This window comes from Macrobrachium nipponense, chromosome 10, assembly GCF_015104395.2.
Source record: "Macrobrachium nipponense isolate FS-2020 chromosome 10, ASM1510439v2, whole genome shotgun sequence".
Classification (NCBI taxonomy): Eukaryota; Metazoa; Arthropoda; class Malacostraca; order Decapoda; family Palaemonidae; genus Macrobrachium; species Macrobrachium nipponense.
In genome coordinates, this window is record NC_087204.1 from 102,406,965 (window position 1) to 102,425,274 (window position 18,310).

At 35.0% G+C, this 18,310-nt stretch overlaps 1 protein-coding gene across 12 annotated transcripts in view; it reads right to left on the bottom strand.

Annotated features, from left to right (window-relative positions):
- The window catches only part of LOC135223840 (dedicator of cytokinesis protein 1-like), a 340,518-nt gene that overhangs the window by 79,231 nt on the left and 242,977 nt on the right, over positions 1-18,310 (bottom strand). For all 12 annotated transcript variants that reach the window (XM_064262720.1, XM_064262721.1, XM_064262712.1 and 9 more), the window contains 13 exons: positions 16,112-16,267; positions 15,507-15,700; positions 14,078-14,195; positions 13,336-13,450; positions 12,916-13,139; positions 12,394-12,642; positions 11,449-11,700; positions 9,119-9,325; positions 8,598-8,733; positions 7,971-8,183; positions 7,364-7,578; positions 6,121-6,204; positions 5,055-5,186 (listed from right to left, as the gene is read on the bottom strand). In XM_064262720.1, coding sequence (XP_064118790.1) covers positions 5,055-5,186; positions 6,121-6,204; positions 7,364-7,578; positions 7,971-8,183; positions 8,598-8,733; positions 9,119-9,325; positions 11,449-11,700; positions 12,394-12,642; positions 12,916-13,139; positions 13,336-13,450; positions 14,078-14,195; positions 15,507-15,700; positions 16,112-16,267 — 2,295 coding nt within the window. The remainder of the gene's footprint in view (positions 1-5,054; positions 5,187-6,120; positions 6,205-7,363; positions 7,579-7,970; positions 8,184-8,597; positions 8,734-9,118; positions 9,326-11,448; positions 11,701-12,393; positions 12,643-12,915; positions 13,140-13,335; positions 13,451-14,077; positions 14,196-15,506; positions 15,701-16,111; positions 16,268-18,310) is intronic.

Here is an 18,310-nt window from a genome sequence, read left to right on the forward strand (position 1 = left end):
TATATAGTGGTTTAATGTGGTTAATTGTTATGTTTGTTATAACTATTTTGTTTTAATATTGTTATACTAAAGGGCATTTTGTTGAGTGATTTAAGGCGAGTTTTGAGTCTGTTTAGATTGCGACTCAATATATGTTTTATTTTTACTTAATGTTGTTAATGTTGGATTCCACCTGGACAGGGGATTTTGTGGAATGTGTTTTGGTTTTTGGAATACTTTTATCTGCAGCATTTATTATGAAGTTTGAGAATGGATTGACATGTAGTATTGGGATCTTCATTTTATTGGGTGGGAATGGTGGTATGTTTCGTGTGTATAGGAAAATTATTTATCCCAGTTGAAGCTTTTGGATATTATATCTTGTAGGTGGCAATATTTTGACATTACTTAAGTAGTTCAGAATGATTGGGAAATGGTCACTTGTGTATGAATCGTCTAGGACGTTCCATTCAAATTTCTCCGCTACATCATTTGAACATAATGAAATGTCAATTGAAGAAAAGGTTAGGTGTGTATTTGAAAAATATGTTGGAACTTCACTTTCATTGAGACAATACAGGTTGTGTTTCATTATAGTATTCTCTATGTTGATTCCGGATGTGTCAGTGGGGTTATTAATATCCCATAATGGATTATGTGCATTAAAATCTCCTACTATAAGTAGTGGTTCCTGTATACTTTGCTAATAAGTTCAGAAAAATCACTGGAAATTTGCATTGAAATTTGGTTGGTTATATAAATTACAAATAGTAATTTTACTTTTATCAGGCATATACAGTTTAATTGATGTTATTTGATATGGCATAGATGGTATGTCAACAGGTTCATATGTAATGCTATTATGAACGTATATGGCTGTGCCTAATTTTCCACCGTCAGTTGGTGAATAACAGGCAATTTTATAGTGTTGGATATTTGTAGGGTTACTTCCTATATGTTGTAGACATATGCACATTGGGTTGTGGTCTCGTATGATTCTTTGTAATTCACCCAGAGTAGTCGGGTTAAGAGACCATTTATATTCCATTGAATGATTTTATATTCCATTATTGGGAGGAATTGGTGTTAAATTCTGTAAATTGATTGCTGATTTTACTTTGTCTCGTAGTTTATATGCATTTGAATTTATTTGTGGTTTTTTAATCATTGTATTTGTATGTTGGTTATTAGATTCTGCAGTTGTTTGTTTTTCATAGTTGAATATTAATAAGTCTATTTTTGATTTTATAATTTCCTTTTGTATTTTAAGGATTCAGAACATAATTCGTTCTCAGTGGTGTGTTAAAGGGCACCTCCTTATTTGGTAAAATTGTCAATACAATTTCGTACTGTGTCCTCTGTCTTGGTAGTAGTTGGTTATATGTACTTCCAAGCATTCATTACAACCACAAGATGAAGCATGTTTGGTAATGTTAATTATTGGTTCAGAAGTTTTTGGTCTAGCTTTAGAAATTTCTGGTTTTGTAATTCTATTGTTCCTTTTCTGTAGTGATAAGGACTGTTGGTTTGAGGGGTTATTTGTTTTTGTTTGTTAATGGGATATTTCGGTCTTGTGGATGGTTGGGGGGTGATAGTTATATTTTGGTTTGGTTTAATGGTATGATTTTCATTAGTATTATTTGATGGAAATTGTAAAGAGTGATCTTTACTGTCCAGATGTTGGCTGTTTGATTGAGATTGAGGGTAATTGGTGGTATTTCCACTTGTGATGAGGTTAGTTTAATATCTTTTTAAAATGTTCTCCTGGTGTATTTTGGAGTCTCTCTGGATTGATTGTAATTTTCAATATTTACTTTTTTTCCCTTAGGTGGGGTTCTTTCTAGAATTCTTTTCTTTTTGCCAGTTCAATTATCATCATTATTTAATTCTTCTTCTATTGGAAGTTCTTTTCCATGGATAACTGAATCATCTATGTTAGTGGTGGTATTGGTTGTTGTAATATCATTTTTTATTTTGGGTTTCAGTATTATTGGTATGAAATCCAGTTTCCATGTTTATACTATCTTGTTTGTCATTGTGCTGTTTGATGTCTTGATTTTTAGTCACATTTGAAAAGGTGGGGGTTTTGGATGGATTGTTAACGCCTCTTACTTTTAGCTCAAAGTCTGGCTGCCATGACTGACATTCCTGTCCTATTTATTAACAACTGAAGTTCTGTATTATATTGGTAAAATGAACACTCCTTAGATTTTGGCGTGATGGGCTAGTCCACAATTAATACATTTGATTGATTACAGTTCCAATTAGTGGTATGGTCATCTGATGCACAGACTGCACATATAGCTTTATTACGGCATCTTTTGTATGTGTGTCCATACCTTGAGCACTGTGTACATTGTAATGGTTTAGGAACAAAAGGACGAACTTCTCTATTTTGTCCAAGAATTTTTATTTTAAATGGCAAGTCTTGGCCTGTAAATTTTATTTTGGCAATGTTGATATTTTTACTTTTATCTTTCCTACTTGAAATCGAGTATATTTCTAAATCGTGGATATTGTATATCTCAATTTTAGGGAGTCTAGCAATAGTTGTTTTGAAGGAAGCTCCTGCTCGCTATTGGGTAGGATGACTGTACCCTGTACATAATTCAATGTTTCGTGGCTTGTAATTATTACCTTTATATTATTTATTTTCTGTTATACTTAAAAAGGCAGTGGACTGCTTTTTATTGGTTACTTGGATAAGCCATTCATTGTCCTTGATGTGTCTGCATTGCATGTCTTGTGTTGGATATATGTTAAGTAATTTGTTTTCTAGCATCGCTGCTGAGATTTTGTTGTCAGCTTTGAGGACTAGAAATCTTTGACCAATTGTCTGGTCCAAAGAGGTCATCAAAATGTACCAATGTGGGATTAAGTCGGTAATTTTTGTTTCTCTTTGTCCTTGTTTTATGTATGTTGCTTGTCTATTATGATTTTTATATTTTTCTGTATTGCTGGGAGGATTATTTGTCTCTAATTCAGAATTATTGTTCATCATATATGGTTCCATTGTTACGATATTGGAGTTTACCAATTTATTTTTGTTTGTTTCTTTTTTATTTATGCACTCTATTTGGTTTTCTGGCTCTGCTGCTTTACTTGGAACAGGGTGTCCTTTGTATCTTTTATAGTACTTTCACTGCTTGTGGCAGTACCTAGGAAATTCGGGAGTGACGTGCCAATGGTCATCAACTGTGCCGTAGTTTTTCCATCATGGGGCCCAGGGGTACTCAAATCATTTATTTCACAGTTCATAAATTTTGAGTTTAAAAAAAAAAAAAAAAAAAAAAAAAAAAAAAAAAAAAAATCTTGAAAAGATATCATTGGCCCTTCGCGAAGTTAAATCTTCTGCCAAAGGCACAAGTGAGAAAGGACTCCCAAATGTTCCGCATCCCTACCCTACCCCCAAAACGGGGATGGCATAACATGATTAGTATGGCCCAAGTGTAAGCAGAACCCGCTTGCTAGGACTAAGAGTATTATGTTAATACAATTATCCCCATCCTAATCACATTATGGGCAAACTGGATAGAATGCCGAGAGTTCTATTCCTAGAACCAGGCCCCCCCTGGAATCCGTGGTCCAGCTCCACAGAATAGTTCCGCCTGAAAAACAGGTCCGAACATTGTCGGGTAGATGATGGATCTACCACAGTTCTCACTATTTAGCTTCGGATTTAACTCCACGTTAAGCCATGATATGTTTTCTCATTTATTTGCTTTCAAAAATTTTGGCAAAAAATGGAAAAGTCCACATAAGTTTACTCGAAAATATATAATGTCATATGGGACTCTTGGGTTCGAACCTGGGAAGAGATTCCTGAGGTTCGAGAGCCCCCTCACCACGTCAAGGTGGTCCCAAAATGAGGGGGGCAGAGAGGGTGAATGAAGCAAATAAAACCAAAATTAAAATGTAAAATTTCCCATTACAGCTGGTATTCACACAAAGCAGTAGCAAAATTATGACACAAAAGAGCCAATTTTAAACACACATCATAAACAGCTGAGCACAAGAAAGGTTTTGGTGGTAAGAACTTCTAAGTTTGTGGGCTACAAAAGCAATTGACACTTAAAACCCGAGTCAGTCTTGAGGATGTTTGGAAAATCTTACAAAAGGTTCTGAGCTTTAATGCTTTTAAATCCACAAAATCAAATGGTGGATATGGGTCCACATTATGCTTAGGGACAATTACTCACTACAAAAAATTTAAGAAAAATTTAGGTTAAATATATCTTAGTTTTACCTGACCACTAGGCTGAATAACAGCTCTCCTTGGGCTGGCCCGAAGGATTAGATATTTTTATGTGGCTAGGAACCAATGGGTTACTTAGCAACAGGATCTACAGCTTATTGTGGGATCCGAACTACATCTAGAAATGAATTTCTGTCACCAGAAATAAATTTATCTGATTCCGCACTGGCAGAGTGGGAAATCGAACCCGGACCCTGAGATCAGTCGTCGAACACGTAACCTACTCGTCCAATGAGGGACTAAGAAAAATGTAGGAAACAGTAACTTTTCAGTATGGTCAAGCCCACAAAACAGTATCAACAGATACGAATGAGATGAACACAAACAAAATCCACAAGATATTGTCCTCTAAACGAGACTGGTTACCATAATACAAATTCCCTCATAAATGCCTTCTATCTCACATTAAAAAAAAAAATAATGGGGTACAGCACTAAAATATTCCTTATATAATGACAATAAAAACTAACAAAATACAGTACCAATTCTAATGACATGAAATAGAGGCTAAAAGTATTACTGACACAAATGAAACTAAATTATTACTCTGGTAAGGGAGGTCTCACCCAGACCACTACTTTGCTGGTATTCAGATGGTACACAGTACGCATGTGGGCACTATGTAAAAATCAAAATTAGTGGGCATTAAGGAACAAGCAAAATTAGTAGGTTGTCTATTGTACCAACATATTTTACTTTCATCCTATATAATTTTAACAGCCAAATTACTATTTAGAATTTCAATTCACTTCATGCATTGTACCGTGATCACGTTGAGAACTTGTGATGAACAAAACAAGAATGTGTTACAGTTACCTACCTGTACACCATACTTCTCTTGTACTTGCGCTTTCATTTTCGTGAAAGAGGCAACCATGTGATCATGGAGACCTGATATAGGGTCGGTGACTCGTGTTGCATGGATACATAATCCAGCTTCCAGGAGAGGTACCTGGAATCATTTCAAAAGACAGGGCTCACAACACTAAAGCCATAACACAAGATAATCAAGTCCCTCAACAATATTTTCAATATACAGTGGACCCCGCGCCCCCGTATTCGTGTTCTCCGGATTTGCGGACTCACACATTCATGGACTTCTCTCTGGAATGTTTCCCCGCATTATTCGCGGAAAATTTGCACATTCGCAGTATTTTTCTATGAGAAATATCCACAAATTCATGGGTTTTTTATCAATTTTATCATAAAATGCACTTTTTGTGATAAAACTATTAAAAAAACAAAGTATGAACATTTTTTGTGGGTTTTTCTTTAGTTTTAACTAACAAAATAGGCTGTTTTTAGCATTTTTATAGGGGTTCAAAACATTCGCAGGTTCTAACTATTCACAGGGGGTCTGATACGCATCCCCCGCGAATACGGGGGGACCACTGTAACTTACTTTTTATCATTTATCATGGTGGATAGGTCTGGGTAAAAATACTACAGTCTATTTTTAAAAGATGCACTTTGGAATTATTCTGAATAAAGATTAAAATATAGAACTGATTTAGTAATAGCAGAGGAGAAACTACCATATTCCAAACAGCAATAGTACTCGACTGAGAATATAGTATTAAGAAACTAAAAACGTTAAAAACTAATGCAAGAACTAGTAGCATAAACATGCCAAATAAGAAGCACTACATGTTTAACTTTCATTTATGGCTCTTTTGAACTATATTAAGTCTATTGCATGAAAATCCTACCATCTTTCTAACTACAGTACAATAAAATTTCATGATTCTAGTTACTAAATGAGAACTGAACACTCAGTCAAAGTTTGGAATATGTACACCATGTTTCATAAGTAGTTATCTAAACTCAATCTGAATAATCTGAGCACTGTGATAGTATACTTTCTCATCATAAGAACAAGGCCATACCTGCGATGCTATCAGCAAGCGAAGATCTGCTACTTTTTCTGAATCACCTGGATGAGACTGAATATAATCATCTCCAAGGAAGGCCTGTAGAAAAAGAGTACATAAATATCATTACTGTTACTATGAATGAGTTTCCTAAAACCACCAATTTACTTTCAAAGCTTCCTGCTTTGAAAGATGAGCTCTAACATTTAATAACTTATTATATAAAATAAAATATATCACTAATCAAGTTTTACAGTTTATCATGAGTGACACTTATTTTTTGAAGAGTTATAGTTTACTTATTTCTGTGGATGTTCTGTATTTTCTGTCTGTTTTTCTTGTTAGTTAATAAGTGTCATGACACTTGTACCTCACAGATTAGAGAAGGCTTAGTCAAAGTAGTTATGTCTAAAATATCTCAGTTGCTTCTCTGGTAGTGAATTAGTCTACCAATATCCAGGGATTTATCATCAATTCAAGTTGTAAAATCTAAGAGTAATTTTAGCTGACAGAAATCTTCAAAGGTAATTAGAAGTAGGCACAGAAAAATTGTCTCCAATTCTCTTCATGGGTAAGCCTAGTCTCTCAGAATAAATGTCAGAATATTTCACACAGTCCTCAAGAAAGTAAATACAGTTCCATCTGCCTAACTCAAAGTTGCCTATGCTGACCAGGAAGTATAAGGCTATACATATTAAACAAGCAAAGGATGTGAATAGTGAACAGTGAAACACCTGACAAAAGGAGAAAAAAACATTTTAGGTGGAGAAGTACTGTTCACCAAGTCTCCAACTATCAAATGGCAGCAGGAATCCCACTAGACAACAAAAGAATAAAATAAAAAATCAGAGTAAGAACATATATTAAATGTAAGTGTAGTATAACTACACAGTAATACTGAATGGAACTTAGGTTTTATAGCTAAACTATAATGGGACTAGAGAGAGAGAGATAAAGAGAGCAGAAAGTGATTGAGATTGTGGGTAACATATGGAGTTTCCTCCTGTAGGATTTCACTTGATAACTAAACCACTGCTTAATGCTTATAACAAATTAACTCAAAAATAGCTATAATCGATTTGCTGAAATGAAGAAAATTACAAAATATGATAACACAATGTTTTCACCTTCATATAAAAAGAAAAAAAGTTTGCATAAATGTAAGTTCAGAGCCTGGTAGAAAAAGGAAACACAAAAATAAATTTTCAAGTATCATCAACGATATAAACATGCCCGAACAATCAATGCCAAGACATACCTTTTCATAATTGGCGATACCTCCCATGACTGCAGGGTCCACCATACCAGAGAGCTTCCTTGTGAGTGGATCCAATGGCAGTGCTGAATCCCGAGAGTATTTCTTCACTAGCTCGTGAACTTCCTCATTGACATTGGTCATGGTTTCAAGAGCATTCTCCAGAGGAGAGAGCTCTTTAGACTTGGTTTTCACAACAGGAAAGCACCGAAGAATTCCTATTTGGAAAATGAGAATGTAATACATTAGATGAGGCTTGAAAATCTCTATTTAACAACTTAGTTATTTTACAAGGGCTACATTTAAATTAAAATTCATATGGGATACTGATAACTGTCTTTAATTACCAATCATATGGTAACAACATCATTTATGGCTACTAATGTAATGGAAAATTAACACAGGATGACAAAACTATTATTGTATTACTGTGATTCAACCTGAAGAATAGTCATTATCTGTCACAAACAGCAAATCTAAAGAGGTCAGCTTACCCCACAAAATAGTATTCTAAAAGAATACAGAAATTCACATATATCAATTTTACATAAATATTTCTATTGATGATTTAATCATGCAACCAAGCAATAGCACATTTTCCACAAAATACCTGGCAAGGAGTATAAGGTATAAAGAGTAGTTTTCTCAATACACAAGGTAGCAAATTCATTAGTGGGGTCCTTCTGGCCACGATGGAAAGGACGGGAGTAGGTGAAGACCTTGACTTGATTGGCTCTGTAGTATCGCTCTATCTGCTCTGACACGTTTGCATTTGGGAAGGGATTCTCATGCATCACACAGTCCACTTTACTTATCTGGATGACTGGAAAAGAAAAGAATAAAAATACTTACTGTTCAATATTTGCCAAGTTTATTTAGAAATGCATAAGGGAGTTGAAAAAGCTGGACATTCAGTCAGTCAACTTGAACTAAATAACTTCGTCAAAAAGGCTTCATTCAATATTCTCAGTGAAAAATGAGAAAAGAACAATATGATAACATGTAGAATAGAATATAAAATTTAGGCCAAAGGCCAAGTGCTGGGACCTAAGAGGTTAATCAATGGTGAAAAGGATTAGCGCTGAAAGTTGTAGAGGATGGAAAGTCAGACAAAAGAAAATATGAACGGAGGTACAGTAAAAGGAGTGAAAGAGGTTGCAGCTAGGGCTGATGGGATGCTGCAGAGAACCTTAATGTCTGCACTACCTCCCTACGGGATATGATAATATATACATACACTGCTGAGGCGATTCTTTAACGTCATCACTGGGTGGTGTAAGTTTCTTCATTAGCTCGGCATTGGGAAACTGGTCCAGAATTCTGGAGGTAAAGTCGCCAAGCCTTTCGTAACCATTGCCACGATAAACAAATACCTGATAAGGACAAATATGAAATTTACTGTAATTTTTCAATATTCTAATGACTTTTATCAGCAGTTAATCAGTAAATACCTATAACCACACAATATACATTAAAATGTCATCACAACATTTTTCACCAAGAGGTCTTTTCTGAAATTCAAGAACGAGTTTGCCTCTGAAAAGATCAACCAATACACTTAAATGGGAAAGCAGATCTTCAAAAACCTATACTACTTCAACTGGAGATACAAATGGAAGGCACACATATGAATAACTGTCAAAACCACTATGGATCCACCACTAGCCCAGTGCAAGTCTAAAAATTCTTTCTCGTAAATGCACAGAAATATAACGATTTGTAAACAAGTAAAAAAGTAAAACTCCACAGGATACGCACCTTATTCTGCAGAAAAGCTGGAAATCCTCTTCCATAGTAAGCTACTCGGAAGTATTCTGGTTCCGGTCTCAGATTCTGTGGATTCATGATGTTTTCATAAAACTGAGCCATGCGCTTCAGGAGGTCCCCAAGCTTGGTATAGTTAAGAATGACCTCTTCATAATGCTGAACAAGTTCTTTGCAGAGCTTGAGGGCATCTTCCCACATCTGCAAAGAGGAAATAAATAAGTACAGTGGTACCTCGAGATATGAAAGGCTCAACTTACGAAAAACTCAAGATACGAAACCCAATACGAAAAATTTAACGGCTCTACATATGAAAAGTTTTCAAGATACGAAAGGTTTCTGAATGTCCGAGATTCGCCCGGATAACAATTTTGAAAATCGCGCCGCGCACCGCCATCTAAGTACACTAGTAGACTCGCCACCATCCTCCTGCTCTCCCATTGGTTCCTGATGCTAGTCGCGGCCATGAAATCCTTCTCTCCTATTGGCCAGCGTCCCTCCCATCATGCATCTACTATGTACACGTGGTGGCGTGGCTCGGCCACTCGGTACCAGCATTGTTATAGTACGCACGCGGTATTCGTTTTCGGGATCGTCAATGTGTACGTAATACTAATATTTAAAAAAAAAAAAGTGACCAAGATCTCTCACATGGGATAAGTGATCAAGGTCTCTCTCATGGGGGATAACTTGGAAACTTTGCAATTGGTTTGGTAGAATCTTTCAACTCCCTCCTTTGAACAAGGTTGGTAAGAAATCTCACTCCCTGCTGAACAGAGGGTGTAGACCAATCATTTACAACATGCATACCAGTATGTAGTGTACGTATAATCAAGGCACTTCAGTTTATGTTGAAGGTCAGCAGCCGAACATTCAGTACCCAAATCAGTTGCAGAGAGAGCATTTGGTTGAACAGGGTTTTGATTGACAACAGGGCCGACAAAGTCATGAGGTGCAAAAAAAGAAAGTTGAAATTCTGTAAAAAAAAAAAAAAAAAAAAAAAAAAAAAAAAAAAAAAAAAAAAAAAAAAAAAAAAAAAAAAAAAAAAAAAAAAAAAAAAAAAAAAAAAAAAAAAAAAAGTAAAAAAAAAATAAAAAAAAAAGTTAAAAATTAAAAAAAGAAGAAAAAAACGGCAGAAATTAAAGCAGCTTTTCATAAAGTGCAATCATTTGTAGAAGACACCCCCCGAAAAGGCTCACATAGGAACATTGTGAAAAAGTACGTAGGCAGAAGCAATCTTCCTTGGATAGTTATGTTATAGTACGTACGTATATTTTTTTAAGTGTACGTACGTACATATTACATAAAAAAAAAAACAGCAGAAATTAAAGCCGCTTTTCATAAAGTGCAATCATTTGTAGAAGACACCCCCCGAAAAGGCTCACACAGGAACATTGTGAAAAAGTACGTAGGCAGAAGCAATCTTCCTTGGATAGTTACGTATGTACGTAGCCTCACTCGAAAGGTAAGCTTCCACATTTTACGTTACAGTAATAATATTTCTTGTACACTAATATACACTTTATTTACAGGTTTTGCATTTTTAGTCTTAATTTAGGTATTGAATGGTCCAAATTGTTGTAGTATTTCATTGTTTATAGGTCAATTTAGCTTTATCATGAAATTTAACGGGGTGTTTTTGGAGGGCTTGGAACGGATTAGCCATTTTACATGTCAAATGTGGTCCAAGATACGAAAACCTCGTGATACGAAGGGACGCCTTGGAACGGATTAATTTCGTATCTCGAGGTACTACTGTAGTACAAAGTTCTGAAAGTAAGAACTAAAAAATAATCTGGTATTTTACATATAAATACTAAAGACTACCAATTCAGTGTAAAAGGACAACCAACAATAATTTAACAAGATGATCTTGTTCCCCTTGAGGAGCAAGAAATACTTCCTAAATCTGGTGTAACTCTATCTTACTTCTCTCTTAAGTCAGCATAAAGCTACAATCCTATAATTTGAGTTTGAAATAAATCTGAGGCATAGGCAGAACTCTACTGTGAGGCCATAAAAGGGCTACAATCCTTTATGCAACACAGACATTTGGGAACTGACAAACAAAATTGAGGACATTTTTTGTCAAGAACAAAAATATTTCTACAAAGTAGCAAATATAACCAATCAAAACTTAAGGTATTTTATGAAACTGGGAAAATTTTATGGAATTTATTCAATAGGAAATGATGGAGAGATACATAATTCTATACAGCAACAAGCATTATAGAGAAAGTAGTTTGAACAAGATGTATTTGGGAGAGGTCACAACAGTTCCAAGACTCTAAGTGCCATTAACAGACTAACATAAGAGAACTTACTTGTCCTTTATCAAAGTATGTAATAATACGCTCATATAATTTCTCCTTCAGTTCGTCATGCTGAGTCACAGAATGGAAAAGTGGTGATCGGAGAGCATGTGACAATGAATCAGGTGACCAACGCAGTAAATTGGCATGCTGGAGTAGCGTGTAACCAGCTTCAGTGTAGTTGTCACATCCCAAATGAAGATCTTGGAGTTTATATACATAGCGCAGATATAGTTCTTTCCTATTGATCTCGGAGTAAAATTCCTGAAAATGAAAAAAAATTCTTGTGAGTACTATAATTTTCACATCTATTGTTATTGCTGTTGCCCTATATTAAGTTTAGGGACATTACCGAAATTGAATCAAATAGGTACAATAATGTTTGGCAACAATACACTTTGTTATAACCACAGTTTACTAACATATAAAATACCCCATGACCAAGCCCAGATGCCAATAGTCCCTTGAGTACACAATTTTTTAATTTTACCGGTTTCCAGCTGGCGCTAAGTTATTTATCCTAATGTTAAGACTGAAGGTTTGTTTCGTATATGAACAAATTGTGTTTATGTTTTTCATAGCTAACAAACCTGAGGTCTTAACAATAGGATATCTTCTTGTGCCACCTGAAAACCGGTTAAAAACAATCAAAGATTGTATAGCAAGGAATCTGTGGCATCTGGCAACTCATGCGCATACTTAGGTTTTAAGTATCATTTTTATTAATAAAGTACTGTACTCTGTATATTGTACTGTATGTATAGTGCACAGTAGTGTATTGTGTTTTAGGATGAAAAATGTACAGTACTGTAGTACTGACTTTATTTCATACTATACTTAAATAAAAGTGAAGACCAACTTGCAAACAATTCAAGATACGCAACGGCCATTTGCAATGTAATAGTGTGTATGTAGGGTAGTGCATAATTCTGAGGAGTTAAAAACACAACTTTTTACCAGCAAGTTGACAGTGCAGCTCATTCTAGTCTCTGCTGAATTATCTGGAGTGTTCATGATTGTGCGGTACTGCAACAAACGATCCATCAGCCTTGAGACTGTGTTCACAAGCCTCAGCCCTGGTTCCCGCATAGTAGCATGGTCTTCACACAATGCACCAACTGTAGTTTGGAAAACTTCTCTGTAATGATCGTCTCCATGACCACCCTCAACAAGGTGATCTAGCTTCTCCAAAATTTCATTCTCAAACTGTAAATGTCACAACAGAAAACAATGTTAAAGGATTCATAAAATGTGAAAAATTATACAAATAATTTATGCAAATTTTTAGCAAAATTTACTGACTGCACCCATACCGATTTTTTTTTCTTACTTGAGTCTGAATATTCTACTGTAAACATCATACAAAACACTAGAAAAATGAAGTTTTCCATGTCTTATATCACAGTCATGAAAGCAAGTTATTCAAAAAAAGTTATGGATAAAAAAAAAAAAAAAAAAAAAAAAAAAAAAAAGTCTTACCTTATTGAATTTCCCCTTGTTCTTCTGATTATTGCGTGCCATATCTGGGGGCACATTATTCCCTTGATCACGAAGTGAATAAAACTCACATTGCATCATATCAAAGAATATTGGAATGGTTGCCTTTCTTAGCTCAACTTCTGGTATCATTGTCATTTCCAAAAATGGTCCAACCATAGATTGTCCACTGCCACTTGGTGCTACAAACCTAATCTTGTGTTGACCTGCAAGAGAAAAAAAATAAATCAAACCATTAAAGAATGACTGGACAAGAAGAGTGACAATGATGTGGTTTGGAATATTGTGAATAAAAGGGGAAGGAGATTACATTTGGAAAGCAGACCTGTAACAAGATACTTCAAAGTTTATACAATGGACACACAAAATGTATTACAATTATGTAATATGAAAGTCACCTACCTAAACTAAACCAAAGACTTCTGATTTCAGCAGCCGTTTCTCTACGCATATCGCGATAGCGACTCAAAATCTTGGTTCTCTTACTCTGGGTGAACTTTTCAAGTTGCAAAGATGGCTGTTTCCAGAAAATGAAAAATACAAAAAATGGATACAACTGTAAAAACATAACACCCAAAAATAAATATATATATAAAAAAAATGCTCTCCATTCAAATATTCATATTCAGCGAATACTACACTTCGCCTTTGACATGTGAATGTTTCAGAAGCACAAATCTGAAAATCAGTGGATTGAAAAATACTTGTAAAAGGAAAACATAATTTAAAAATGTCCAATATTTCTCACATTACCTTACTTTTTCCCATTTTTTACAGTAGACTTTTCAAGTAAAAAAAATTTAATTTATTAAATTTTAAGACTAAAAAACTTCAATGCTTATACGTATTTAATTTTTACTATTTGTACTGCTTTTAATATGAAAAAATTATGTGAATACATGCAATTTGCTAGTAATTTTCCAGTTTATTCAAAAAAGTAGTAATCAATATATATATAAAGCCCACAAAAATAAACCCTTGTTTTAACCAACTGTCTTTAGGCTGTTATCTGATATATACCTGCTCCACAAAAAAATTCTCTTAAAAAAATTTTTTTAGGTACCAGTACACTACTGAAAAACGATGGCTAATAAAAACATGTAACAGACTCGCCCACACTAACGCAGCCTTCTCAGAAACTTACCTGCGTCAAAAACTTGATAGCACAAAGGAAGAAGTTGCACCAAACAAACTCTTTGAAAGGTTCCCTCATCTTATCAGATATGACCCGGGACAATTGATGTAGCACCTTTAATATCACACTGCAAGTGAAAATCCCTTTTTAACAAAAAACTATAAAGAGAATACAACAATGTATCTCCCCATTCAACGTTGATATGATAGAAAAGTAACCATGAAGAAAGTATACGATAATCAATCTGTATTAAATGCCAAGATAAAATATTGATTTTTCATAAGGAACAAAAGGGAATTCAATGGTCATGTACTCGTATATTTCCCTTGTTCAATTCATTATACTGTATATAGAAAAAAAAATATGATTTAGTCATAGCGAGGTGGTAACATTAAAAAGGATAATTAAACTTTAAAATTTCCCATACCAGTGCATAAACATATTTCATATATGTTTATGCAAATGAAACAGAAGCAAATGAAACAAAGCTCATCAAGTTCCATCAGGTAGTATTACTGAACCAACTTCCACAATCTTTACATTGGCCATTCAATTTTATGGACCAATTAGAGAAGCCAAAAGCTTCCATTGAGGGATCAATACTGAATATAGTTCATCCATAATTAAAATAAAGTGTAAAGATAATTCCAATTTATGAACGGGTTAGCTTCAGAAAGGCTGCTCTTGACTCTAACTTGGCTTAGGCTAGCTGTTCACCATTGCCTACCCCCTGATTCCATAATGAATCATGAAAATAACCTGTATCACTCAAACCAAGTATAAAGGTAAGTCATGTACATTACTGTACTTGACCAAATTATTGAGGAAATCTTATGACTGAAACAGTACAGTAATTTAGCATGATAAACCTTCTTATCCTGAACATTTGGCAACTATTCTGCAAGGCCTTGTATTGCATGTAAGTTCAGTCTGTAAACCCTTGAAACTACAAGTCCTTTTCTCTTAAGGTTAACTGATATTCTTTATTACAGGGTTACCGTAAAAAGCAGCAGCTATTGACCAAAGGTTTTTTTTGTGGCTCATACTCTCCCATACTGCAGCAGCAAAATTCATATGTCCTTCATCTCTCTTGATCATTCAGTTATTTCTGATTTAAATCCAGTAATCTTCTTTGCAATGCCATCAACAGGGTAGCATGTTTTTCATCAACTTGAAAAATGATGAGCACTAACAACAAACAAAATTACAAGTACAAAAAATAATCAATTGTTAAAGCATTTCATATTTTTCCTAATTGGAGCACCTTAAGTTTGCATGAGTGAATTGGTTGTTAACCCCTTAATATCTTTTTAGCTTCTGTTCTTTCTATCCTCTAATATCTAACTTGTAGTTACAACTAAACCTGCCATATACGACAATATAATAATGTCTTTACAATATCTTCTATAAAACATATAAACAGTACTGGGCGCGATACCTGTTTTGTAGGAGTATCATCTCCGCCCAATCAGCAGGAAATACTGGTTGGACAATGAGGTCCTGTATGACCATCTGAAGCTCCACCAAAAACTGGAAGAGCTGTTCCTGAGTTGAAAAGCGATTTAAGAAAGAAACAAAGTGTTTCTCGTTCATCTGCCGCAGGAGAGACACGAGTACACTCACAAACTTACACTGCAAGAAATGAGTCAAGATATTAGACTGTTGATTTCTACAGAGCATTCATATGCAGTAATTATCCTGATGAAGGAGTAAAAGGAGAATTAGGTACTATGGCATTTGACACTCAAAAAAAACAAAATAAAGTGATTTCCAGGTTACCTAACAGAGTTCCCAATAAATGGAATACGTATAGTGTTTTCCATCAAACTGTTGATAGAAATGAAAAAATCTGTATGTATTTTGTAAACACTGTGTATGGACACTCATCTGTATCCAAAGTTAGGGTACAACAAATTCTGTGCTAACCCCCTCAATCAAGACCCCAATCCTTCAAAGAAGTCAATTCCTGTACGTTAACTTCCTATTCAACATAAGAAAATTATACTAAACTGAATTAATAGTAACACAATAACATATACTCACTATTAAGGGATCATCCCTGGTCATCTTGTAGACGATGGTGAGAATGTTTTCCAGCATCTTCGAACTGAGCAGCGTCATGTCGTCGAATGTTGACCCAACATCGGCACAAAACAGCACATCCAATATATCTCCAAGAATTTTCACACACAACTCCAGCTACACAGGGTAGTAAAAGCATATTAGGCTCTCAAAATAGAATTTTTTTTTTATACACACTGATTTCATTCTAATAACAAACAACCAACTTTATCATTTCTTCAAGACAAAATATTTAAAAATCCTACAGTTCAGTCAGAAATTGTACACAGTATTCCATATGGGTAAATATTTAGCTTCCATCCCAGACCAAATTCCCAACCCAAAGGAACTCTAACATTAAAGTTTAGAACCAGTAACTTTTTTTTTTTAAGTTGGTCGAAACCTCAACAAGTTATCCAATAAGCAAACCCTCACATCTCAAGGTGTGGAAACCCTCCATCTCCCCATACCGAGAAAATAGTACAGTAATATACTCAGAATACAGGTAAAGATTTGTACAAATAGAACATTCCCTTTACATTTTTCATGTTCTTAGACAAATTACAGACCTATCATTCCCTATTGATGTCCATCACCATGTAAGAGAAATGAGATTCTTTTTAAAGATCTTCAACTCTCACAGCCTAAGATCAGTTATCATCTTAAGCTGGTACATTCCTACATCTCAATTTATTATGTCTGTAGCGTCCAGCATCACTGCTCAGTCTGCATTAGGTTGGTTGGGGTATTAAACATCTTAAGAGAGCATAGATTCTTCAAGTACTGAACATTCTACCTAGATTACAAACCCCTTTCAAAAAAAAAAAAAACAAAAAAAAAAAAAAAAAAAAAAAAAAAAAACAATCAACTACTGGTACCTGATGAGTACACAGCCCATTCATTTGATACTATTGCGAGTGCATTTATTTTTGTTTCACGAGGTCAACTTATTTGAATGAAAATGGCAAAATTAGCCAACTGTCAAAAAACACGCAAGGAGAAGAAATAAACACATTCATTGAGGCTGTCGGGTGGTCTTTTCTACTCGCTACCTACTATTAGAATCTACAAACACTTTTATATTTTGCTTAGACAAACAAACAGACATACGTACTTAGCTAAAAGTCATAGGTCTGTACGATGTATTCATAGTATCAAGAGTATGAATTAAATACTTTTACATTGACCAAAACTAATGTTAACATGTTCCCTAGATCCTTCAATCCAATTCCTTTGCCTTTAAATTCACAGTGAACCAAATGCTGACGATCTCCTTAAAACAAAAGAAGTTGTGGTTAATGCTTGGCAAGACCTCCACTCACCTGAATGAGTCCCATCGTAACTTCCAGCCTAAGTACTACATAAAACGTGTGCTAACTTTAGGTGCTGACAGAACATGACCAGTAAGATAAAAGCTAAGTAAGATAAATGAGATGGAGCCCAAACTGTAAATCCTTACAACCAACAAACCTGTCTTAATTATATCATATCACTGTTCACAACAGGGTGGCAGCACTTCCAATTTCTTAGCTGTTTTCAGGTGTATGTGGAAACTTTCAGCAACTTAAAAACTATACATATGACTTGGTTAGAGCCACAGCAACGCTTAGATTTTTTTAAAAGAAGTTATTATTGACCTTATAACATTTATTTATGAAATGATACAGGGCAAGAATACTCACCCAGATTTATATTCAACAAGTGGGTGCTAAAATCTTCAAGGTCAAAGAGATATAAAGTGAATCTCAAAACTTCAATGTGTACCTACTTGATTAACGAGAACAATCAAGCTCCAAGACCAGACTCAAGTTAAAACATAGAAGGATCACCTATATGTTCTCCCTCCACATGGTTAGCCACTTGGTCAGAAACTGAATTACACAAGGCATAATAAATTATGGAACGACTGGTACAAGATATCTTGGCTAAGCACAACCATATTATTCCCATGGTCCATCACATGACAGGGAACCAACATAGAAGACAGTGTTCCTTCCGGCCCTCAGCTCACCCACAAGAGGGCGTGAATTACGCGACCTCTCCTACATCTCCAAGCTGGAGGATGGTTCTCCCTGTCCTAGACTTTTTCCTGGAGCTCATGCCCAAGACTAAAACTCCCCAGTCCTAGACCTGAGGTTTGAGAGGTTCTCAAGCCCTTCCCCGAAGGATTTTGTCATAGGG